This window comes from Eulemur rufifrons, chromosome 17 (genome assembly GCF_041146395.1).
Source record: "Eulemur rufifrons isolate Redbay chromosome 17, OSU_ERuf_1, whole genome shotgun sequence".
Lineage (NCBI taxonomy): Eukaryota > Metazoa > Chordata > Mammalia > Primates > Lemuridae > Eulemur > Eulemur rufifrons.
The window spans coordinates 5,286,018-5,312,396 of NC_090999.1; the positions used below are offsets into that span (position 1 = coordinate 5,286,018).

The 26,379-nt window shown below is 38.3% G+C and overlaps 1 protein-coding gene across 2 annotated transcripts; it reads left to right on the forward strand.

The window, feature by feature from the left end:
• The first annotated feature begins 26 nt into the window (after positions 1-26).
• MTRR (5-methyltetrahydrofolate-homocysteine methyltransferase reductase) lies at positions 27-24,164 on the forward strand. 2 transcript variants are annotated; one of them, XM_069491956.1, is made up of 15 exons: positions 27-70; positions 1,587-1,745; positions 4,036-4,189; positions 5,775-5,892; positions 8,459-8,837; positions 10,695-10,817; positions 12,689-12,842; positions 13,163-13,251; positions 15,519-15,699; positions 16,924-16,966; positions 18,003-18,189; positions 19,480-19,598; positions 20,586-20,678; positions 20,795-20,977; positions 23,627-24,164. In XM_069491956.1, exons 2-15 carry the CDS (start codon positions 1,617-1,619, stop codon positions 23,769-23,771), a joined length of 2,097 nt encoding a protein of 698 aa, XP_069348057.1. In that variant the 5' UTR covers positions 27-70; positions 1,587-1,616; the 3' UTR covers positions 23,772-24,164. The 2 variants fall into 2 exon arrangements, with proteins under 2 accessions (XP_069348057.1, XP_069348058.1); XM_069491957.1 differs by lacking the exon at positions 10,695-10,817.
• Positions 24,165-26,379: the final 2,215 nt, after the last annotated feature.

Sequence of the window (26,379 nt, forward strand, 5' to 3'; positions counted from 1 at the left end):
GCACCTCGGCGGGGTGCGCAGTTGCCGGAGGTCGCGTCGTCCCAGAGTTTCCCAGCCAGACGCCGCGCAGGTAAGCGGTCGGGGATCTGCAGTTTCCGGCCCAAGCAGCCTGTTTAACACGAACGCGACGGGGAAGCGGCTCGTAGTCTGCGAGGGCAGCCGGCTTGCGCGCGTGGTTCCCTCTCCCTTCGAGCTCTGTGGGGTCGCTGCGGGCTTGGGTTGCGGGGCTTGGCCTGGGGGCCTCCGGGAGCGCGTTCCTGGGTCTCAGCGTCAGCCTGCTGAGCGCGGAGACGCCGAGGCTTGCGGGGCGGTGTGGGACCTTCCCCCCTGCGGCGCCTTTGGTCTGGACGCTTTCCAGACCTGGGTAAACTGCACATGGGACGGGGGCGTGTCTGGGAGGGGCTCGATCAGGAGACTTGGGGGCGTTCCAAGCGCGGACGCGAGCGGTGAGTCCTGTCACCGGCTCTGCGTGAGCCCCTGGCCCTGCCAATGTCAGGAACCTCCCACTGAGGTTCTTGCTTTTGGGGGCGGTCGTGGGAATGAGGGGTAATCTGAAGTACGCAGAACAGTGTGTGGCTCCTGCGAAGTGATAGAAATTTTTAGCTGCAGTAAGGTTTTCATCACCGTATTTTCAGTCTTCTGTTAAGCCCTAAGTGTGTAGTGTCTTCATATTATTCATTCTTTCATTAATTCATTCAGGTAACTTATTGAGCACTTGTATGCCAGGTGCTGTTATGGTGCCTACGGATGTTCCATAATTAACATGTAATTTATTCGTGACTTAATTTGTCCTTAGATGTAATTGGCCACAGGAGGTTCATTCACCAAAAGCCAAGATTTTGACTCGGGTCTCAGTTTATATGTACTCCTACAGTTGACAGTCTGCCAGTCTCAGCCACTAGATGAGTGTGGAAATAAAACTATGAGTGTCGTTAATTTTACTAACACGTTTTCCCTGAAGAGATAATCAGTAGTAAAGACATACGTACTTATGTATGTCTATACACTCACATATATGATACTGAATTAAATAACAAAGAAGAGTAAGTGCTTCAGTTAACTTGAGTACTGTGATTACTTTGTTTAGCATTAGGATCAAATAGGAACCAAGAATACTGTCATTTTAATGGAATTTTTTTACTTTTACTGATTTTAAAAAGAGGAAACAAAAATATCTAAGACTTTTTTTGAGTGATACTGTGGCTCAGATTTTGCTCAGGTGTTTTGCATGTGTCACAGCCTTTTCCAGGTGGATAGTATGATCCTCATTTTAAAGACATGGGAGCTGAGGTACAGATCAGTTGAGTAGTTTGCCTGCAGATTGAAGCCTAAGTAGTTTGACCTGATATAGCTGATATCTCGGCCATGGTATTAGAGTTTCATTCCTATACTCTCCTTAGTTTAATGAATTCTCTCTTATTTAGGCTTCTTTAGAATTAGTGCTAACAAACAAATTTAGAAAAGGCCATTTCGTATTATGTGTGGGTATTGCATTATTTTTTTACAGATTGAGGGAGAATTAATACATATAGTTTGTTATTACTTCATTAAAAAGCAAATCTCTTTTTTTCTTTTCTGTTTTTCAGTGTTACTGTTATAGCATATGCCTTGAAGTGATGAGGAGGTTTTTGTTACTATATGCTACCCAGCGAGGACAGGCAAAGGCCATAGCAGAAGAAATATGTGAACAAGCTGTGGCACATGGATTTTCTGCAGATCTTCACTGTATTAGTGAGTCGGATAAGGTAAGAGCCATTGCCTTGGATTTTACTGTGTTTTGTGCATTGAAGTATTTTTGTTGTTAAATGATGTTTGTTAAACAATGAAGTAGGGCACTAAATACCACCATAATCCTTTTTTTTTTAAACAGAGATTTACTTTTTGAACTGTATTGTAAGATTTTAGAAGGTTTTTTTTTTTAACCTAGAAGTATGCATTTGAATTAGGTTAAATGGTCTCAAAAACCAAAACAAGTAACTACTCCTTAACTATAAATGGAGTAATAGGATACGCCTCTTTTATCTCACAGGGTGGCTGTGAGAACAAATAAGATGTATATTTGCATGTGTCTTTTCCACTTCATGAATCTCAATGCCTCATTTTGTTTTCCCAAAAGAAAGACCTTACCACTTGTGGTAGAGTTCCTCAATATGAAGGACTGCCTAGATTGTTTTGTGAAACAGAATTAAAGTAGTAGTGTAAGAATCTGGAAAAGGCTCAGCTGCTTAAGGTCAGGGACTACTTGTTTTCTCATTCAGTCTCTGCAGAAGTTCCTACCTTGGGGTATATAAGACTATAACAATTCTATGTTCTTCTTTCATTTAGTCTGAGACCTACATATTATACTGTTTCGGACAATTCTGGTGATAACCAAAAGGACTTTATGCCACAAGATGATGTGCCAACCGCTAAGCAATCAAATTCACTTCAGCCCTTCAAAACTGTCCTGCCGTACTCTCTCTCACTCAAGTGCACAACCTCCTTTGGCCTTTCCTAAAACTAGTTCAAAAGACTAGACTGTCAGCAGCACAGGTGAACTGTAAGTCCGGCTCATAGAAGGAGACTCACCTTTATGCAACGTTGCCATGGTGACTCCTGATACAGTCGCTTACAGAAAAGGGAGCTTCCCAAGGACACTGTCCGTCTGCAGGCTCTGTTATTCTATAGTGAATCTAACTTACGTTGCAGTGCCACATGATGAAATACAATCTGACTCTGTTACTCGGAACAAAAAGTCATCACTGTCATAAAACTAGCACTAATCTGGCTCATTGTGGTTAACCTCACTAACTAGGTCAGCAGCTATTTGACAGTCAGGTTAGTGGTGAATTTTTTTCAACACCAAGTTAGTCAGGCTGTTTGCCCTCCCTGGCTGAATGGTATCTCTAATTGTTAATGATCTAAGTTTAAGAGAGAGCACACTTCTTCCTAGTTCACAGTAGTCCTTTCCAAGGCAAAGTTACTTATACAAACTCTGTATAGAGTTTAACACTCAACTGTTTGGTGTCTTTTAAGCATTAAATGGCCTGGTAAAAAGCTCAAGTCATTCATTATCTCTCATATCAGCATAAAACATAAAGTGAATTTTTTGGAGCCAAATTAGATAGTGTTCATGAGCAATCAATCTCATGGACTCTTAAGTAGAGACAGAGACAGGAAATGCTCCATGAAGTATTTAAATTTACATGATACTTAGAATAAAGAAGCTTGATTTATAAGAGTTGGGGACACTGATGATCTCAACTTTCAGCTGATGATAGTCTCAGCTCTCTGGAACCCTGAGGGAATGAGGATCCTGAGGATAACACTTTTAACTTCCCAGCTTTGAAATGCTCCATGTCTTCTGCCTTTGTGTCATGTGCACTGCATATGGCTGGGTTTATATTTTGCTGAAGATTTCAGAGCTGGTGTGTTTTCACTGCTGTCTTTCTTCACCAGAGTATCATATTTGTTCCTTGTTTTGCCATTTTAATCCTGAGTGCTTATGTATATGTTCTTTTAATTTCTGAGTCTCCCCACCCTCCCTTTTTAAATCTTTTTGCTTTTTGTTTCTATTTTATGAAAGGCATTCCCACCCAGTTAGCTCTTTTGTCATCTTGGCTGTTAGCTGGGCTTATTTACCTTGCTTGGCCCAGGGCACAGTGGCAAGGGGTTGATTATATCTATCCCATTTCCTCTGATTTTTCTAGAAATGAAGAACTGAGCTAGGTGGAAACCTGGAGTGGGTCGTGTCTCTGCCTATCTGGGAAACCCCATGGAGAGAAGGACATGTTAGACCCTCCTAACCTCTTGACGAGCATCAAGAAAAACAAACTCATGGTTACATTGAGTAATATCCTATATTGGGTGACTTGATTAAACTAGGAGCACTTAGTACCTGGACTGGTCACTCCAGCATGCATCTGCAATAACTTGATAAGGAGGAAAATTGAAGGGAAATACAAGACAGAAGAAACTAAGCAGATTGCCATGCTGTTGTGTTAAATCAAAAATACATGAGGATTAGGTCCCTAACTTGATATCCTTATTTTGTAGTATGATCTAAAAACCGAAGCAGCTCCTCTTGTTGTTGTTGTTTCTACCACGGGCACTGGAGACCCACCTGACACAGCCCGCAAGTTTGTTAAAGAAATACATAACAAAACACTGCCAGTTGATTTCTTTGCTCACCTGCGGTATGGATTATTGGGTAATGGGCTATGTTTTCTGCTCTTACTGTATTATTACTGTCTTAACTCTGGTATCTGAATATATCTTTCAAAACCATAAAGTATAATTGTATGGATTTTGTCTTTATGTTTTATATAATATATATGTATTGCATATTTAAACATGTATAATGTGCTATCTTATATAAATCTTCCCTGATCTTCACCCCATAGCAACACCTCTGCAGAACCTCTTGAGTATCTTCTGTGTCTAAGAACCACTCCCTTGGGATGGTGGTTTCTATTTCCCAGCTACACAGGATTAGCTGGAGAGGGTTTATTAAATTCCATTACTTGGGCCTACTTCCAGTGATTCTGATGTGATTGTTCTGAGGTAGGGCTCTGGCATCAGTATTTTTAAAAGCTCTGAGGTAATTCTAATATGCATTCAGATTATAAAAAACTGGCCTAGGGCTTTGTGAAGCGTAGTTTTAAAATATTAAAGAATCAGGAGGACCAGATCAGCAAAATATGATCCCAGAGAGGAGATTAAGGGTCCACATTCCTGGCTTGTGGTCTGTATTGTTTATCTTTGAGGATTATTTCTTGAAGAGGGTATCTAGCAAGGATGGAATACGCTAAATGAATAACTGATTGGAAATTTGAGATTGTAACCCTGGCCATGATCTGTCATGCATAACAAGTTTAAGAGAGTATTTTACAATATTTGCCATTTTTTTTAAACTCAGGTTTTTCCAGTTTCTGTATTTTCAAGAGTGAACACATACTGCTTTGAAAATCCCTCAAAAACTTACTATAAAGAAAAGAGTGAAACCTATCCAACTGTTCTAGTCAGTGTTGGGCCCATGTATGGACCCACCAGTTTCTCACTGGGAAAGAACATGGAGAGAATTAAACAAATGAGAAATTTAAACTTTAGTCTATCTTCTTACCATGAGACATAGAAGCAATTCCTAATTTATTCGACACAGAAACATTTATAGCCAGTGCCTATTTATACTGAATGTACATCTTTGTAGTCTAGATCAGGAGTCAGTAAACTCTATAAAGAGCTAGCTAGTAAATATTTTAGGCTTTGCAGGCCATATGGTCTCTATCACAACTACTCAACTCTGCTGTTGGAGCTAGAAAGCAGCCATAAATAATATGTAAACAAAATGACTTAGCTGTGTTTCAATAAAACTTTATTTACAAATAAAGGCAGTAGGTGGCATTTGGCTGAGATGCTGTGGTTGGAAAACCCCTGCTCAAGATCAGAAAAATATATAGATACAGATATTGCAGTTTTTCAACCTAATCCTTGTTTTAAGATTTCTATGTTTTTACACAGATTCATGGAGATAAAAATGTGAAATACATTTCTTTAAACAGTGGTCAGTAAGTGTTCATTTTGTTTCAGTATATCTGGTACTTTTATGTTGTAAAATAGAAGAAAATTGCATATGTAGTATTACTCAAGGAAAGTAAGAAAATATAAAGCTATGCATTATTTCCTGCTCCATCATAAAGACATGGAATAGTATTGTTTTAGATATTTTTGTTTATCTGTTCTTTATATCGTTACATTTAAGTCTTGTGCACTAATTATCTATTTGCCCTCTTTAGGTCTGGGTGATTCAGAATACACGTACTTTTGCAATGGGGGAAAAGTAATTGATAAACGACTTCAAGAGCTTGGAGCCCGACATTTCTATGACACTGGACATGCAGATGACTGTGTAGGGTAAAGGCAGCGTACTTCTATGTTTTTTCCAATAAACTGTTTATACATAATGAAAGTTAGTTTATAAAACTCACTAACATGTCGGCTTTTGGTTTGGCACTGAAAGTTTCATCATATTTTAGTTTTGTTAGTTAGCTTTTTTAGCTTTAGAACCCAAGAGGGACAGCCAGGGCTTGATTTACCTATTTTGCTGATTTTTTTGTGTGTGTGCATGTGTGTCTCATCCTTCTCAGTATCTGCTAATCAAGAGTTAGGAAAGGTGCCCCCAGTATAGTAATCTTTATTTGTAAATGTATAGGTATTTGTAAAAATCAGCATTTTCTTTAGAAACTTTGAATGATAGTGGGTATGTGCACTTCTCTTTGCATTGCACACAGGGGAGACTGGATTCGGCTCCTCACGTGGAGGGGGCCCGATAGGCCAGGTGTCTGGTAGAGAACCCGCATCAGTGGGCCTTCACTGCAGACTGCATACGTTGGTGCGCCCTCTCGCCATCTTGATCGCCGTTTGCCACCGTGCCAATCAGAAGTACACTTTCTCGTTTCATTACTTTTATTCTTGTTTTTACAACTCAGTATTTCACCGTGTGCACGACCTTTCAAATCATCCTGATGTATTTATTCAAAGGTCTTAAAGATATCATCCTATAACTTACTCTACCATTTAGGCTTTAACTACTTTAGCCAGATAACAGCACACACACTTAATTTTTTTTCTACTAGGTCTGTGTATCAATTTTCACTCACTGTGTTAATGAAGAATCTCTGTTTACGAAAAATGACAAATTCAGCAAATGTCTTGCTTTACTGCATATTATAGTACCACTTAGCTCACCCGTGTGTCTACTCCTTCCATCACGTTCTGCAGCTGCTGTGTGTGCTGTGTGGGTTTTTCCCCGTCTCCCCAGTGCACATACTCTTCCTGATTGTGACAAAGCTCTGTGACAGTTCCTTGCATGTTTACTTTTAGTTTTGTCCCTTAATATGGAGCTTTGTTTCCCCCAGAATCTCACTGAAAAGAAATGCTTAGTCTTGTATGAGCTATGTTGGATTGCTAATATTAATGCTTATGTAATCCGTTAGGCCCAGCACTCGTCCACATGTTACTTCTCTTCAAAGGCTTTCATTTTCTCTGTTTATTTTTTGGATCAAGTATTAAAATCCTTGAAAGTATGTTTTAGCATCCTTCACCTGTTGATTTTCAATTTCAATGCTTTAATTGAAATATTTCCTTTTTCTAAAATTAAGTTATTAATATTTTCAAGAAGACATCCTTGCTTAATGTACCACCACACTTGAAGGAGTTAAGAATGCAGCCTCAAGTCCAACACCAGGGTTCAAATCCTTGCTCCCCCACGTACTGAAACCTTGTTCGAATCATTTAGGCTTTTGTGCTTTGGGTTTTGCTTCTATTAGATAGATAATAGTAGTATTAAATATATATACTGTGTAAACTTCTTGGGATCAAACGAATTAAAACGTGATCCTCTTAGAACAATGCCTGTCATATAATAAATACTCATTGAACATTAGCTCTCTTTATGATTGTGGATATTATCACCTTAATATTTCTGAATTATGAGAATGATACTTTAAATGTAGGTGTTATTATCGAACCCTTAATTCTATAAACTTGCTTTCCCGAAGACTCCTAAGGGTAGATGTATTACCACATTTTGAGCTGTGTACTGCGTGAGCACTTACTGAACACAATGAAATTCCAGCCTGGGTCCTAATGAGACAGGGTCTGAATGTGCCGCCTCTCAATAATCATGTAGCTTTATGAATTAGAGCTTAATTGATATCTTCTTCAAGTCATGATTAAAAATGAAAATGTTATTTCCAACACCCTGACACAGTCTTTCTTATCCATTAACTCTACTTGAACTTCTCTGTTCAGGGAATGTAGGGAGTGTTATTGTTGAGTTACCATACCTTGTTAGTAAGTGGACTACTACATTTAAAAAGTGTATTTGTGATTAATTCAGCTTTCCTAAAGGATGATTGCTTTTTTCCCCCATGTAGTTGATCTCCCTGGAAATTTTATCAAAAAAACTGTTCAGGGCTGATAGAAAGGTTTAAACTCCTTATTTAGTCAAAAGACTTGGCATTAATCCAGAGTGATTTCTTGTTGATATTTTAATCTGCAGGAAAAAGATTAGTAAATTGGCTAGGCACAAAAAAATGGTGCATCTGATTGATGTAATTATCATTTGCAACATTAGGGTAGCCTTGGATTTTGGTTATGTTCTGTTAGCCTCATGAGAATTTAGCATGGCTGTGTAAAATTACCAACTCCAGTTTAGGGAATGAATAAGATCCCTTTTCATTTATTTGACCTTTGTATGTGCTTATATTTTTTACAGCTAATGAGCACATAATAGTTCTGCTTTTTAAAACTTAATCATTGGTAAGTATTTTTTGGATTCTGAATAGTCTTCATAATTAGTATTTCTAACATTTACATGTAGCACTCTGCCAAATGGACAGACTTTGCCATTATCGCATTAGTCTATGTTCAAATGGAGAACTGAAGCAGTTGTTTCTTCTTTTTTATTACAACCCAGTTTAGAACTCGTGGTTGAGCCGTGGATTGCTGGACTCTGGGCTGCCCTCACAGAGCATTTTCGGTCAAGCAGTGGACAAGAGGAGATAAGTAGAGCTCTCCCAAGGGCATCTCATGCCTCCCTGAGGACAGACCCCATGAAACCACAGTTACTACACCTTGAATCACAAGCTGAACTTCTGAGAATAGGTGATTCAGGAAGAAAGGATTCTGAGGTTTTGCAACAAAATGCAGTGAACAGTGGTCAGTCAAGTGCTTTGATTGAAGATTTTGAAGCCTCACTTACCCGTTCAGTACCCCCACTCTCACAAGCCTCTCTAAATATCCCTGCTTTGCCCCCGGATTACTTGCAGGTGCATCTCCAGGAGTCTCTTGGCCAGGTAAGCAGTTTTACTTTATGCTATGAATGTTATTTAACCATGGATGACTGCTTTGGTTTATTTTTTATCATTATCATATGATACTAGAACAGAGTTTAAAAAAACTGTCTTACTGGCCAAATGTGGCCTGTCAATGTATGTAAATTTTGTTGGAACACAGCTGCACCTGTTCATTCAGGTAGTGTCTGTGACTGCTTTTGAGCTACAGTGGCAGAGTGAGTGGTTACCACAGAGGCATGGGAAGTCAGGCATTTGGCCCCTTCCAGAAAAATTTTGCCCACCCATGTATTACAGAAGTGCTTATATTATCATATCGCTTCTGTCTTTGAAGAAGTAAGTGGTTAAGAGCTTAGTTTCTCCATTATTTTGGAGAACTAACTGCTTGGTTTCTCATTTTAGATGTGAGTCAAGCAAAGGTCAGTTGTGTGGGCAGTGAGGAAACTATAAACAATAAAATCTTTTTTCTAATGTGAATTTTTGGTATCCTGAATTGCTCCAATTGGTGACCATTCTTTTTGTAGCTAATATCTTACAGACCTGTTTTTGTCTGTATTGTCATTTTTTTCCATCAATAAACAAATGACTTTCAAGGGGGTGTGTAAATTTTTGAGTACCAAGTTGAGTAATAGCTAATGTCTACTCACTTCTGCCAGTATATGGTACCTTCAAATTTTTTCCCACATGGTGAAAATAAATTTCCAGGGCAGCCAATCTTCTAATGCAGGGCCAAGCTCACTTTTTTGAGAGTGGCTGTTTGGAGTTCCATATGGATGTTCTTACATAAACCACATCCTTAATGCAGCTATCACCCTTTCTAGTTTTTTGTTTTCTTTTTCTTAGTAAAGTCAGACATAAACATTTGAGAAACAATTTGAATACAACGACTTTCTAGTATATTAGCTCTATTTGCAAACAGCAAATATGATAGCAATTTTTTTTGGCATCTTATTTGTAAAGCATTCATATATATATATATTTTTATGTATAAAAAACTATGGATTATTGTTTTTGCACTTTTGCGTCATTATTTTGAGAATTGTTTAATTAAATGAAGTAATACAGTAAGTACATTGCATCAGGTTTAGGAACAGAGACACATATGCACAGACATACTAGGGAGTAGCGCCCCATCTGTGAGCTGCAGGATCAGTATGTGGCAGAGGGGATAGAGAGGACTGATTAAACTGAGAAGTTGCTTAGGTTAGGAGGATCTGTTAAGAGTTTCTTTTATAGCAAGTGTCATTAATAGGCTTGAGGTAATTGGTAATATAGATAAATGACCTGAATTATTTAAGGGTGACAATATTACTCTGAAAGACAGGGTTGTTGGGGGGGGGAGGTGTTACTGCTAAGCTTCAGCATTTACATTGTATTAAGTGGTATAAGTAATCTAGTAATTTAAAATATACGGGCAGATGCACGTAGGTTGTATGCAAACACTACGCCATTTTATATAAGGGACTTGAGCCTCCGATCACTTACCCAGACATGTTCCAACCCTAAACATCTGTGATTTCCTTTAGGGTCTCCTTCCTGAAATATCTGCATACATACTGTTTCTTGTTACACAGTTTATTAGGGAGACTACTAGACCTTTACAACAAAATACTAGCATTTGATATTTTCTATGTATATTTTAGGAATTCTAGTATCTAGCAGACAAGGAGTTTGGAATAGAAATGAGCTTCTCTTATGAAAAGTGAGCTCCATATGTCTCTACTCATTTACTTTAGAAATGAATACGAAAGTGTCCAGGAAGTTTTGTAAGACCCTATGTAGATCTGCATAGTTACTAAATGAAAGAATGGTATAATTGAAAATTGCATTTAGTTATATTTTGTCCATTTGTTTCTCAAGGAGAAAAGCCAAGCCTCTGTGACTTCAGTGGATCCAATTTTTCAAGTTCCAGTCTCAAAGGCAGTTCAACTTACTACGAATGATGCCATAAAAACCACTCTGCTGGTAGAATTGGACATTTCAGTAAGTTGCAAAATTTATTTCTCAGCACAGTAATATTGTCAAGTCGTGCAGAGAGACTCATGTGGTGCTTGGTTGTATATGCTCAGGAAGAACGAGAGGTCTCTGACAGGGCATCTGGCCATTACACTCCCGACCCAGCATTTTTCTTCCCTCGTCACACCTATTTTCTTTCCACTTCAGGGAAGGGCTAAGAGGAGGAGTGACTGGAGGTGATTCAGCCTGAGAGGATAGAGTTGCTGCCTTACTCTTTAAGCCTTGAAAGAATAATGGAATCAGAGCAGCATTTTACATAAAAGAAGAGGCCCAGGAAAGGAAGCTTCACCCAAGGTCAGCCAGCTAGTTAGAGCTCAAACTGGACTGGCATGGAGGGGTTAACTCCTCAGAGCAGCAGTTCTGATTCCCTTGAGAATCTGCAATAACTATGGATTCTCCAGAAAAATGATTACAGTCATCCCTCAGTATCCTTGGGAGATTGGTTCCAGAGCCTCCTTCAGAGAATAAAACCCTCGGAGGCTCAAGTCCCTTACATGAAAAGGCGTAGTGTTTGCATACAACCTACGTGTATCTGCCCGTATACTTTAAATTACTAGATTACTTATACCACTTAATACAATGTAAATGCTATTTAAATAGTTGTACTGTATTTTAAAATTTGTATTTTTTTTATTGTATTATTATTTTCTATTGTATTATTATTTTTTAATATTTCCCCTCCAGGGTTGGTTGAATCTGAGAATGTGGAGCCTGTGGGTGTCAAGGGTCAACTGTATATAGAAACATTTGCATGCAGTTTCAGGGTGGTTGTGTCCTCTCTGAGGTGTACCTCTGTGAGCCCCATCCGTGAGCCCCTCCACCCGCTGCCAGAATCCATTGACCTCAGGTTAAGAAACTGATTGATAATCCTACAACTAGTGCTTAAGTGCCTCTTCAAAGTCAATTACCTCAACCCTTTATTTTGATGAAGGTCCCAAGAAGTTGTGGGTTGTACTTTCAGAAAAGTAAGGGTACATGAAGGCTGTGTGTAGATTTAATTGAACTTCCTAATAGAAAAAAGAAATACGACTAGCATCAACACTAGATGTTTTTGCTTTCATAAGTATTAACTATGTACACCAAAATGTTTTTTATTCTGATATTCTACATTTTGTTGTGAAGAGGCAAGGGTTGGCCAGTGCTGAGTCAAGTCTATCTCCCTTGCAGGCTCCCTCTACCTTGTGTCATGGTGAGAGGCCCCTTTCTAGAACTCTAGTCTGTATGCTCTGTTGCTCTGGGGCCGTGGAGGCAGTGGGCCAAGTGACGAGACTTGATTTGGGGAGTGGCTTCTTTTCCAGCCCATGTTGCTCACAACCAGTATTCAGTCACATAGTGTAATGTTTTGTACTCATTAAGGAAATAATGAAGTGTCCTTTCCTACCTCTATTTCTCCTCAAAGGACAAGAGTAAAGTAAGGAAAATGAAACTGAAAACCAATGCAGATGACCTTAAGTAGTTTCTTTGGGCTATAATGTATTGTTTTCATATGTTTATGTGCCTGTACATGTATGTTTTATAAAAGAGGGATTTTAACACAGATTATTAAAAACCCTATGGTACCTTACTCTGGAGAAAATGAGAAAGGTCTGATCTCCAGAACTAAATACACAGTGATAAAAGGCAGAACACTGGATAACACCAAATTTCTTTTTTTAAGTAACTGCTAATAAAAGTGTGTTCATTTGGTTAGTTAGACTTGTTTGGTTTTTGCAATTAGGGTTATTTTCTTTCTGAGTTCATATGTTAAAATTGTCATATAATGAAAACTATTTTTTCTTATCCTACAACTGAAACTCTTTAACTCATAGTTTTTTCCTTTCATTTTGGTGCTTTTCTAGAAAACAGATTTTTCCTATCAGCCTGGAGATGCCTTCAGTGTGATCTGTCCTAACAGTGATTCTGAGGTACAAAACTTGCTCGAAAGACTGCAGCTTGCAGATAAAAGAGAGTACCGTGTCCTCTTGAAAATTAAGGCAGACACAAAGAAGAAAGGTACAGCCCTGATGCTGTGACTTGTTAGGGTGTCTGGGGCCAGTGGAGTACTGCCATCGTTTTTGCTTTTTGTTCTTAATTTTAGATAATTTTCCTTTCATTTGGCCTACCTTGAATTTGCATTCTTTTATTTTTGTAAGGTGGGGTTTTCTACTATATTCATTTTGGGGAAATTTTTTGGCTTAATATCGCCACAAATCATTTTGCAGTTTAATAGTACTATAATGTAAAGCATTGCAGTAGTTGTGTTTTGGGAAATGTAAAACATGTTATTCTTTATTTCTGTGTCATGAACCTCTTTCCTATCTTTACCTGAAAAGGAGCTTCCTTACCCGAGCATGTACCTGAGGGATGTTCTCTCCAATTCATTTTTACCTGGTGTCTTGAAATACGAACAATTCCTAAAAAGGTATTTTTCTGTCTTCTTGGGGTAACTATTTTAAAATATGCTTAGCTCTGTTTAGGATTTATTAAATAGATCTGGTATTTTCCCTTTGAAGGCTTACCAAAATATCTTCAGAGTTTTAAATTTAGTTCCCAAGGGTGTGTGCTGTCTTTATAATTGTCATAGACAAATGTTTTTATGTTGTGTTTATATTTAAATTTTTATGTTTTCTATTGAAAGGAGATTTTTAAAATAGGGCTTTTTCCTAGTCTTCTTTTTGGTAGGCATTAACTTCATATAGCACATTAAACAGTGATGAAAGTGTCTGTAGGTGACCTTGTGTTATCCAGCTACATATTGCTACTTTATCTCTAATTGATGACAGGAAGCTCATGAGAGTTTGAGCTCTCCCCCTCCACCACCACTTGCCACTTCCTACAGTTGTTAGGATCTCCTTTGTGTAATTCTACATAATTATTTATTACTGAAACGGAATTATTCAGGAAAAATTGAAGGTTTTTGGTAGGTTATATTGATGTTTAGATTAATTTGGAGATAGAACAGTCCACTAGATGTCAGTGTTGTACCAGGAACTGTTTTAAAAAATACTTGTAACTGATTTCTTCTAACCAGTTCCCTCAAATGGATATTAATGGATAAAATTTTCCATGTTGTGCTTTGCCAAACTTGTGTTGTCAGTGAGCATAAAGAGTGTTGTAAGTATGCTACCTTCTCCCCAGGGTAGTTTTTATTCTGTTTCATTATGTGTTTATTGCATTTCTAGTCTTTGGGAAGCAAACTACTTTAGAGAGAGGCTCCGCCCTTGATAAAACTCGAGTAAATTTAAGTAACTGTGATGAGAACTTCTTGATTCAAATTCAATAAATTCACAATTTTGGTTCATCTCTACCATTTTTCAAATTTTTGTTAGGCATATACATAAATATATTTTTTCTTACTATAAAAATAATAGTTCATTGGAAAATAGCTCATTGGAAAAATTCTGGATACAGAAATAACCCAGGAAACCAAAGTCTTTTATCATCAAACCCTCAGAGTTAACACTTGAATTTTGTTTTGCGAAGAAAAAATGGGGTCCTGTAGTATATGTACTGTTCTACAACTTACCATTTTTACTTAAAAAGAAATCAGTAATCTGTATATATTTAAACATGGATAGATAGAAGATATTTTTAATGGATATGTTATAACTTGTTTTAATCATGGGCAATTGAGTGGTTGTTGCTTTTTCACTATTAAAAAAACAGGCAAACATTCATGTACTGTATTAATCTTTGCACACATATCTGAAGTATTTCTGTAAAATAAATTTCTTGGGGTAGAGTTGCTACTTTAAAAATATTTGAAGTTCAAATTGTAATAATATTTGTCAGCTGTGTGAGCTTATGCTCCAAAAACAGTGCAGTATTTCCTATTTTGGTACCATAGATTTCTGTTGTGCTAAAGTGAAAATTATTTTAAAAGATTTATAATTATCACTGTCTTAGCCTTTAATTAAGTATATTTTTATTGATTTTAGAACTTACAAAGTGTTATTGGTAAATTATCTTGCCAAAGATCTATGCAGATATTTGGGCATTGATTCAGCAGCATTTCCTGAGTGCTTGTTTTTGTTCAGTGCTGAGTTTGGCATTTTGAGGAATACATGTAATTTGTTAGTCTCTGGATATTTTAGGAAGGGATTCTTGGGCTAGGCCGTTGGAAACCTCTGACCCCCATGAGAGCAGCAATCCTGTCTGCCCTGTCGAGGGAGTCCAGGACACAGCCATCTTGTGCCATGGAATTCAAAGTAGCAGTACTCATAAGCATTCACAGAACATTTGATGCAAATAATTACTGAAGTGCTTTGATCCTAAAGAGCCCTTGAGCAATAAGCTATGTATTAATATGTCATATAATGAATAAGCTTGCAATTGTTTATAATGTAATACTGCAAGCTTATTGTAATGAATAAGCTTGTAGTGTTGAAACTAAAACTTGTTATTAGCAACTTTGGTGTTTTGTCCAGGAGTTTGGACGTGGTTAAGTTGTTGAGCCTTGGAGTTCAGAACTTTATTATTTTGATTTAGTTTTTTATATTGTGAAATTTTCCTAACAGGCCAACATTAAAGCAAATGGTGAATTAAGTTGTATTTTTCTGAATATACTCCTAGTAGCTCTCTCACTTTCTCTTGGGTAATTGGGCACATTCCCAGGCAGTTACTAACTGAATATCATGATAGCCCTAACCACAAAGCACGTGGTAATTTAAGTCAGCTTCCTTTTCGCAGGCATTTTTGCGAGCCCTCGTGCACTACACCAGCAACAGTGCAGAAAAGCGCAGGCTGCAGGAGCTGTGTAGCAAACAAGGGGCAGCTGATTACAGCCGCTTTGTGCGGGACGCCTGTGCCTGCCTGTTGGACCTCCTCCTCGCTTTCCCGTCCTGCCAGCCGCCACTCAGTCTCCTGCTCGGTGAGTAGGCCGTTTGGCATGCACTGGCCTTCTTTGTGCACTAGTAGGCAGGCCAGCGTCCTCCAGTAAAGAAAACGTGCTGCTCAAGTGTTACCCTGTGACTATGCAGACACATTGGGAACACCTCTAAATGAATGACAGTCAGTATGTAAACATCTTGTATCTTGTCACCAGGGTGCTGTAACATCTGCACTGGCTTCTAGAAGTCAAAGATTCCCCCTTCCAAGCCTTTGATTTCCTTATTTTTTTTCTTCTACCAATGTCACTATCATTTTCTCTCTTAATAAAGCCAGTCTTAATTCTCTTTTTCAGGCTCAGAATTGAGCATCTTTTCTAATTTAGCTATTTTTTCAAAAAGGTCATTTAGCTAAATTATATCTAAAAATGACTATGAAAAAAATACCTTTCAAAGATAATGAGCATTAGATTTAATTGACAGAGATTGAAGGGTGTACAGAGTGCAGAAATGTCCCCATCCGGGCAAGTCCAGATTTAGGGTCCTTCAAGAGCAAAAAGGGGATTCCTCATGTCATACCAGTGTAAGTTGACATACTCAGGGCCCTTCCAGGCAGAGACCTGTCACAAAATATTTCATATGAAAGAGAATTCAGGGCTGGGCACAGTGGCTCACGCCTGTAATCCTAACACTCTGGGAGGCTGAGGCAGGTGAATCGTTTGAGCTCAGGAGTTCGAGACCAGCCGGAGCAAAAGCGAGACCCCGTCTCTACTAAAAAAAAATAGAAATTATATGGACAACTAAAACTATATAGAGAAAAAATTAGCCAGGCATGGTGGAGCATGCCTATAGTCCCAGCTACTTGGGAGGCTGAGGCAGGAGGATTGCTTGAGCCCAGGAGTTTGAGGTTGCTGTGAGCTAGGCTGATGCCACAGCACTCTAGCTCGGGCAATAGAATGAGACTCTGTCTCAAAAAAGAAAAGAAAAGAAAAGAAAAAAAACAGCATTTGGATAGAAATACTGATTTCAGAGTAAAGAAATGCATTATATCTGGTTTTTAACTTTAGGAATTAGAGGGAAAAATAGAAATATTTTACTTAGACACAAAGAACAGATATGTTCGCTACAATATGTTTAGAATGTAAGTTATGAGTATTCTAAGACAAGACAGGCATTAAATTTAGGCCCTTGAATTTTTTTATCATTTAGGTAAGGTTACTTTCAGCAGCAGTGAATTAATAATTATTTGGTTTTTTTTTTTTTCCTAGAACACCTCCCTAAACTCCAACCCAGACCATATTCATGTGCCAGGTACTAATGTTTATTCACATAATATGTAACATATTTTCCCTAAAATCTTAATGAAACTCAGACTTCCAAATCCTTATTGTTTATTAATTCATTCAGTGAAAACTTACCTGATTTGTGGAAGGTGGTAGCAGGCATGATAGTGTATAAAGAGGAGTCATGAGGCTCCTGTCTTCCAGGACCTCACAGAGTAGAAAGTCTTTGGTGGCCACCCATGGTCCAGCACTGTGTTCTCCCTGGGGCAGTGAGTGTCACTCTTGTCCACCTGTCTTATCTGTTGGTGCCCAGCCCCTCCAATTTCACCATGGGCATCCTGAGCACTGGCTCGTAGGTCCAGGCCCTGACTCGTGGTCTAGCCTCCATTCTTCACACAACCTCTGCTGTCTTCCCATCTGGCCTTCTCCTTTGTCCCTTGTAATAATACTAGAAGGTGCTCTGTTTTGTTTTTGGGTTTTTTTTTTTTGTTTTTTGCTTTTGTTTGTTTATTTGTTTTTGGTTGGAAGAGGAATGAGAATTAACTCTGGAAGTTCTTTCACATTTTTTAGCCTGTGGTATAACATGAACAGAAATGTGTTTTTGGAGAAATACCTTTTAAAGATGTTTTCACGCTGAGTTTTTAGTTTTTTGGGTGTATATACTTCAGTCACTTTCAATTTTATCATCTTGACAATAACTCATGTATGGTATATTTGTTAGGATTTATGCTTGTTGGTTCACATGGTAAAAAATCTTTATAAATATTGAGTGAGTGAGTTTTTTATATGAAGACCCTTAGGGTATGTCAGTTTTTATAAATATTATCTGGTCTCAGGGCAAGCAAATAAAATTAGAAACTTTCCTGATATCACAAAGCATGGGGTGGAGAAGTGTGAGGTTGGGGGTAGTTTTTAAGTAACTACTATGGCTTTTTCTTTATAAGGAGTTGGAAGGTAGATTAGATAGAGCCTCTAAGGAAATATTCTCACTGTAATAAAAAAGGATGGCGTGTATGTATTAGTCTTAATACGGAGTTCAAAACTTACCTTGTGTGTCTTTGCAGCTCAAGTTTATTTCACCCAGGGAAGCTTCGTTTTGTTTTTAACATTGTGGAGTTTTTGTCCAACACCACAACAGTGGTTTTGCGGAAGGGAGTGTGCACAGGCTGGCTGGCCACCTTGGTTGACTCATTTCTTCAGCCAAACACACATGTGTCATGTGAAGACGGCGGAAAAGCCCTGGCTCCTAAGGTACTAAAGTAGCATGCGATTTCAGCATTGTTAAATTGCTCTCTCTGCTTGATTAGGAAGAACAATGTAGTCTCACCCACGTTGTCCATTACTATCAAATTATTCAAAAGAAAATTTATGCTATACTTGAATTTTAAAATCTCTATTGGAAGGGCAAAAAACTTTACTTTCACTTTTAACTAATCCACATATTTTCTGAATGTGCAAAACATGAATTTTGTACAATACAGTCTTTTCTCCTTGCTTGTTTTATTCATAGAAAAGACCTTTTCTGTTGATACTCGTGGTAGATTGGCCGAAGGGAGAGGTGAAGAGTTGGGCAAGTCTCGAAGGGTGGTGATGAGAGACAGCTTCATTTTATGTTTAGACTGTATCCTGCGTCCCAAGTAGGCAGTTTGGCATTGGCATTCTGGCGCAACCAAAGATTAATTTTGTATTCTCCAATTTTGAGTAGTAGGATTCCTTGGTCCCTATTTCTCCCCTTTTGTTTGTGAGATCTGAATTCATGCTGTTAGAAGAAATTATGGTGGGAAGTGAAGTCACTTTTAAAACACCTAGAAGAAAAAGGTTATGATTTTTTTTGAACAAATTGTGAACACATTTACATGTAGACTTAGTGACGCACTCAGCAAAATCTGATTCAAGAACACACGTGTAGGGAACAATTTAGAGTTGTCCCTCTTTGCCTGTAAGATGCTTAAAATAAAGCCAACAGCATTGCAGGCTTTATCATAAAGTCTTCTGTCATTGTGGTAATGAAGAAATCAATGTGTCATTTGTAGTGTTATCTTAGGACAAGTTTGCTTTCTTTAATATCTTTTTATGGTACCCAGTTTTCATTTAAAACTCTTCTCAACCCCATTTTGATATTAATCTTCATTGGCCCTTTATGGGCAAACATGAAGAATCATGTCTTCATTTTGGGGGTATATTTCTCTATAATGTATATTACTGATTGCCTACTAGAAAGCAAATCTTATCCATGAGCCTAGAGAAATGATTTCATTATCATTTATTTGGTATTCTGTCTCAAAAACATTAATACCATGCCTGTCATTTTAAAAACATTTGTGATTTGGATAAAAAAGAAAAAATTTATAAGACAAACTTAGTTCTCTATAGTGACAAATGTGTTCATGGTTTCAGTAAGATTTAATACTGCTGTTCAATTTAATGATGCTTCTTTGATGGGAATTTACACTTTCCCAATTCTTTAGCAAAAATCAACTTGTTTATATGCTCTTGCCTAGGTTTTGTTTCATACTTACCACAATTGGTTTAATATTCCAGATTTCCATCTCTCCTCGGACAACAAATTCTTTCCACTTACCAAATGACCCCTCAGCTCCCATCATAATGGTGGGTCCAGGAACTGGCATAGCACCCTTTATTGGTTTCCTACAGCATAGGTACGTGCTTTTTTTGGCCAGTGGGGAAGTGTACACTTTAATGTTAACCTTTTTGTTTATTCAGTGGTTTTTAGGGTAATTGGACTTTGTTCATAAAATTCTTATTTTAAAAAATTATTATTAAATGTGTGATAGCATAACATCATTTGTCACCATAGGAAAAGTAAACACAGTATGTTACAGAGATTTTGCTTTGTGTTAGAACTTCCTTTTTTACTGTGGCACTTTTAGTTTTCTTTTTTCCCCAGCTACTCTGTGGTTTATTGTATATGTGGTTGGGGACAAATTTCAGGTGCATTTTCATGCTCCATAATTGGATAAAATTGGTAGTAACAGATATCTAATTATACCAAAAGTTTCAAAGTTAAACCCCAAACATTAGAAATTTTCAACAGAATGATACTAATAGGTATAACTTAGTATCAGAGCAGAACTATACTTCTCTCCATGTTTGTGACTTAGTGAAGAAGTCTTAGGTACTGTTCTCCAGTCACACCCTTTGGACAGTCTTTTTTGTTTGTTTGTTTTGTTTTTTGTTTTTTTATCAAGCAAAAGCATAATGACATGCTCTGTGTCTCATTGGTGTGTTCATCATTTCATAAACCCTTCTTACACATTCTGCCTTTTATAACCCTATACCACTTCTCCATTATAAAGAGTTGATTTATCCATAAAATTGTTATTAATATTATTTCATGTAGAAATTTGTCTAGGTTTCACAGTGTGATATTTTGAATTATCTTTGTTAATGTCTGTGTCATATATGGCTACAACTTCCAAACATGTTTGCTTAGGTGGTGTCTGCTAGAGTGGCCATGACAGCCTGTGGATAATAAAATGTTAATTAAGTGAGTGACCTTTCAGTGACTGCAAAGATGGATTTTACAAACTTATCTGAGTTTGTTGGTGTTATTTCCTGGTGAAAGAGATTGGATTTACATATTCTTATTCTTTATGTCATACATCTAAACTTTCTTTTTCACTTAGAGAGAAACTCCAAGAACAACACCCAGATGGAAATTTTGGAGCAATGTGGTTGTTTTTTGGCTGCAGACATAAGGATAGAGATTATCTATTCAGGTACTATATAGTTCTAGTATTGTAATACTCAACCACTGAGTATCCAATTCTAAGGCTCAGACTCTTTAAACTTTAAATCACCAACTTCCAGTAATCCATTATGTACTATATTTCAGAGAAGAGCTCAGACATTTTCTTAAGCAAGGGATCTTAACTCATCTGAAGGTTTGCTTCTCAAGAGATCCTCCTGTGGGCCAGGAGGAAACACCAGCAAAGTATGTGCAAGACAACATCCAGCTCCACGGCAAGCAGGTGGCAAGAATCCTTCTTCATGAGAATGGTTATATTTACATGTGTGGGTAAGTGGTCCTCATGCTTAAGTGCTGGATAGGAGAAAGCAGTTGATGTATAAAAGAACAAAGGACTGGGAGGCCAATAATCTAGATATACAGCAATGAGACATATTTGATTCTTAAGTATAGGAATAAATATACAAGTTCTATTAATACAATGATTTTAACATATATTTAATAGCCAAGAAGTTGTCCTTATAAGTGAAGTAGTGATTGAAGATTTCTTGCATCAGGAATGCTTTCTACCATTTTAAATACGTGTTTTTAGTCTATAAAAATTACATTTATTATAACGTTAATTTTTTAACTTGAAATCTCAGGGTTGATTTTGTTGTGTGTAAAAATTGGTGATTTGTGCTATTGAACTACCTAAAGGAAAAAAATATGATTTTAACTCTGAGAATGTGAGTACTAGGATCCTTTTTCTTCCAGGCACAATCTTGTGGTGTTAAAGTTGACATAAACCCAGGAACATTTCTTACGTTACTAGGTTTGATCTATTAATACTTTCTGAGACAAGATCTTTTACAGAAATCCACAGTTGCCATAGAAACTAAAATTGTTTAAAACTTATTTGTTTGTTTTAATGGAACTGAAAAAATTTTGCTAATTAAAAAGAAGTTTTGAAGTAAGAAATTTATTCTCATCCTAACCCATCCCTAGCATTTAACACGTTCTCTAAGTCACTAAGTCAGGTTCTTTTTTTTTTTTTCTTTTAACTGTGATGCAGAAGACAAAGTACTGACCCAGAATACACAAATATAATGGAAACAAATTTTGTGAAATAAAACTTATATTTTCAACTTACTTTTATGCCACATTCTAATCATTTTTCTTCTGTTTTGTTTTATTGTTTAATTTTTAAAAAGCTGGCTTTGGCTACGCGGTTGATTTCATGATCTATTAGTAGATCTTGACTCTTAGTTGAAAAATACTGCTTTATCAGTGGTCCCCAACCTTTTTGACACCAGGGACTAATTTCATGGAAGACAATTATTCCGAGGGCTGAGGGAGTCTGAGCTGGAGTTCAGGCAGTGATGTGAGCGATGGGGAGTGGCTGTAAATACAGCTGAAGCTTCTCTTTCCCCACTGCTCACCTCCTGTTGCTGTGTACCCCACCCCTCCTAAGTTTAATGGAAGACAGTTTTCCCACGGAGTGGATGCGGGGCAGGTGGAGTTCTACGGCCTGGTTCCTAACAGGCTGCGGACTGGTACCCGGGATTGGGGACCGCAGCTTTAGATTGATAAAGGGCAGAAATTCTAGAAAATGTGTTAGTTTACATTTTCATTTAGCTTTTAGTGAATTATTTGATCTTCATCTTGTTCATAGAGGACAGTGACATCAGTGGCCAAATAATAGGCTGAAGTTTTTGAAACACCTCTAAATAGAAGAGGCAGAGTTAATTGTAAAGATATACAACTAACGGATAGTTGAGAACTTGGAGAATATCTTAAACATCCAATCTCTTAAAACATTACCCCAGAAATAGCTTTTCCCCAATCACTGGTGCTTCATTTTTCATATCTGTGAAGTGGACTTGAAAGCTTTAATAGCAGTGGTCAGAGACGAGGGCTCAGAATGAAGCCCTGGAGCACTTGAACATGGTTTGACGAGTAGGTCTGTCAGGGAAGCAGGTACAAAGGAGGCTGAGGGGAAGGAGGGAGAAGGAGCAAACTTGTCCCGAAGCCAGGGCGGAAGGTGTCTCGGAGTGGGCCTGTGCTGCTGCTAAGTGAGGAAACAGAGAGAGGGCAGCAGGGAGTTTGGCAACATGGTAGCCACTAGTGACCTGGGGAGGGGCTGTGGGGTAGAAGCTCCCTGGGAGTGGTTGAGGGGAGAGCTGTTGAGAAAGGTTAGATGGCCACTGTAGACACCTCAGAAAATTTCACTGTGAGGGGCCAAGACAGGTTTAGTTTCTAACATGTGAGAATATTGCCCGACACTTTTTTCCTTCATGCAACCAACATTGAAGTACCCGCTGAGTGCTTGGGCACCGTTCAGATGTTCGAGGTACAAGGATAAATGGGATATGCTCCCTGCCCTCCAGCAACTTCCCCCTAGTGGGAAAGCCACGGAAGCAGAGGCTTCCACCTCACAGGTGTTCTATAGGAAGTGTTCTTTCTGTAGGGGATGGCAGAAGCACCCGGAGGGGCACCTCTCCCATCTCATAAATTGAAGAGTTAAGACATGTTAAAGCACTTAGAAAAGGACCCAGCATATAATAAATCCTCAATACAGGTGTCTGTTACTAACATCATGTGTGGAATAGGCCTAGGAGTGAGAGAGAGCTTGTTCCTTCAGGAGCGTGAGTCCTGCCTTTAGAGTGGAGGGCAGGGAATGAGAGGCCAGCCGGCAGGAGCCAGACGCATGCGCCCTCAGACTCTTCTCAGACTCTTAGCAAACACTGGGCTGCTCTGGGGACCTGGAAGCTTGTGGAGGCTTTTGACAGTGTGGTCAGCTTTGCCTGCCTGTTATTAACAGAATGGTCACCGTGAGGAAGGCCTGGGCCTGGGTGTGAATGAGTCTGGGAGACCTGTTCTGGGAAGAGGGAGGGAAGAACTAAGATGTGGAGTCAAAGGAATTAGATTTGTGAATTGAGGAAGATCTGGTAAAAATTCCTACTCCGTAAGTGATGATGCTATTATTTTCTTTTCTAGAGATGCTAAGAATATGGCCAAGGATGTAAATGATGCCCTTGTGGAAATAATAAGCAGAGAGGTTGGAGTTGAAAAACTAGAAGCAATGAAAACATTGGCTACTTTAAAAGAAGAAAAACGGTATCTTCAGGATATTTGGTCATAAAACCAGAAATTGAAGAGAATTAAGCTTTTTGGCTGAAAATACAAAAAGATAATTTCACTGAAGCTGAGACTTTCCATAAATTTTAACATTTCTTGGGGGGATGGGGAGTGGATTGCTTAACAATATAACAAAACTTATGGTTAGATTTTGCATATCAGCCCTCTGCTCCCTTCCTGTGCCCCTGATGCTCCCCAGACTGCCCTGTTGCCTGTGGGCTCCCCTGAAGCCTCCGCTGCTTCCCAGAGAACTTCAGAGAGACCCTAACCAGTTCACGGGGCTCTCTCTGTACATGCAGAGGCTTCTTGATACAGGGCAGCGGCACTAAAATTGACTGATTAACTCTTGTGAACTTACGTTGCCAATATTTTCTAAAATAATGTAAAAATAATTTATCATTTTGTATGAATTATACTCATAAAGAATATTCATATTAATGTACTTAAATTACATGTATAGAGCGTATCTGTTACATGTTTATATAGTTATCAAATGTTTATTACCAAAACTATATTTCTGATAAAAAGTATTTTAAAGTAATCCATACAAAGGGATTTCTTTTTATGATGCTAGAAATGTGAAATATATTTTGAAATTACACTCTGGCATTTGATTTATTTATCACAATGTATTTCTAGATACCGTTAACATTTAGGTGGTTATTGATCAGGTAATTTCTACAACCTTATTAAACAATAATTGATTATTAATCAGACCCAAAACAGTTCTAACAAGCTATTTTGTAAGCGTAATGAAGTTCCAGCTCTGTCTCTAGGTGATCCAGTCACAGTTTTCATGAAAAGTTTTTTATTCAAGATGGTTCTGACTATTCCAGGGGCAAAATTTTGTTGCTGTTATCACTATGAGCCATCCTCTAACCAAGAGGCTAGACAGAGGTATTTTAGGATTAAGCCTCAGGCACCACCCGGAGCCTTATAGATAGTTTTACCTTGTTTGTGTAAGGCTAGGGAGTGGTGTAAATGATCCGGGTTTCCTATCTTGAATACCACTGGTGTTAACAGTGAGGGACCTCTTCCAACCTGTTATTCTAACAAGCCGTGATTGCACTCAGAATCGGTGACCTTCTTAATGATCAGTGAAAATTAACAGAAGGGCTTATAGTAGCCAGCTCTGCAGTATGGTTTTCCTGATTAGAATGCTCACTACACCTAGAAGGTTCCTTTCTGTGACGACTTGAAGTGTCTATGAACTATTCTCAACTAAATTACAGACACCATAATACTGGTACACTAATAAATCTAATCACAACCTATTGGATAAAAAGAGGATTTGGATTTCACAATTAGCCAACTAGATGATATGTATGCTACAGCCAACAAACTGGGCACCCATGTTGATTTCAAACAAATACAGTTGAAACATTTAAAAAGATCCACCATGAACTAGACCATAAAAGAAAACTCAGTGAATTGCATAAAATAGGCATTGTTCATCGATTCTAATGCAATAAAAAATCTACAAAAAACCCACAAAGGCCACAGTGAATAATTTTAAATGCATGCAGGTTATTCATGGCCTGGGCGCCAATGGGGTGAGAATGGGGCTGGGCCCCCTGTTCCAGGAAGAGGGAGGAAATAATGTGCTGAATTCAGGCAAAACAATACCCAGGGGGAAATTCATCATGTGTTTCACGATATTTGCCTATTTTGCTAGGTACTGCTCAAAGTGCTGCACCTAGGAAAGTAGTTAAAATACCTCTGTTCTCAGGGAGCTTACATTCTTATGTTGAGGAGAGACATAATAAAAAAATGTATAAATTATATGATGTCTGAGAAGGTGACAAAGGCTATGGAGAAGGACAAATCAGGGTAAAGGGGATGTGTGGTGTAAGTGCTGGAGGGTTTGGGCAACTTTAGATGGGGAAAGTCGGAGAAGGTAAAGACTTGAAATTTCGAGAAGAGGCAGCCACTGTGGGTGTCTTCAGGCAGAGGGCAGAGTCAGAGCAATGGTCCTGAGGAAGAACTGCCTGCAAGTTGGAGGGCCAGCAAGGAGGGCAGTGGGCGCAGAGCAGGGTGACAGAGGGGGAGGCTCATAAGAGATGAGTACAGGGAAGAAACCAGGAGGTCTGATCATGCAGTGCTTTTGCGGCCATTGTAGGATTTGGGCTTTACTCTTAATAGAAAGCCATTTGATAAGAGTAGTAACATGACCACGATTGCATTCCAAAGGGCTTACTGTTGCTCTTGTGGTTGAGACTGAAGGAACCAAGGATTAAAGCAGGGAAATCATTTAGAGAATCAAGATAATACAAAAGATCAGATCATCAAATTAGATTCAGAGTTCGAAATCTTAACCATTATCAAGCTTGACTAATATCAAGGGTACAGGTGATTTCGTAGGTCCACTCCCCAAGTTCTTCCTTGCTGCATTAGGCCCTCCCTGAATGAGATTTAACATAGGATGCAAACATTGTGTATGGGACATCACTTAAAAAAAGATATATTTAGGTCATGACATGTCTGCATTTTATACCAAATACTGTCTGCATTACATGCCAAAAATTACATAAAACTAATACAACATTTTCTCGAGCCATGTCCCATAAATCATACATCTAAAGTTTATTTACAGTGAGCTCCCTAGACCAAAC

What these genes read in the sequence shown, in the direction of transcription:
- MTRR (XM_069491956.1), top strand. Translation starts at nt 1,617, where the DNA reads ATGAGGAGGTTTTTGTTACTATATGCTACCCAGCGAGGACAGGCAAAG. An exon ending in CCTGCGGTATGGATTATTGG is followed by an intron (nt 4,190 to 5,774) that starts GTAATGGGCTAT and finishes TGCCCTCTTTAG; the next exon opens with GTCTGGGTGATTCAGAATAC. An exon ending in AGACCATATTCATGTGCCAG is followed by an intron (nt 16,967 to 18,002) that starts GTACTAATGTTT and finishes GTGTCTTTGCAG; the next exon opens with CTCAAGTTTATTTCACCCAG.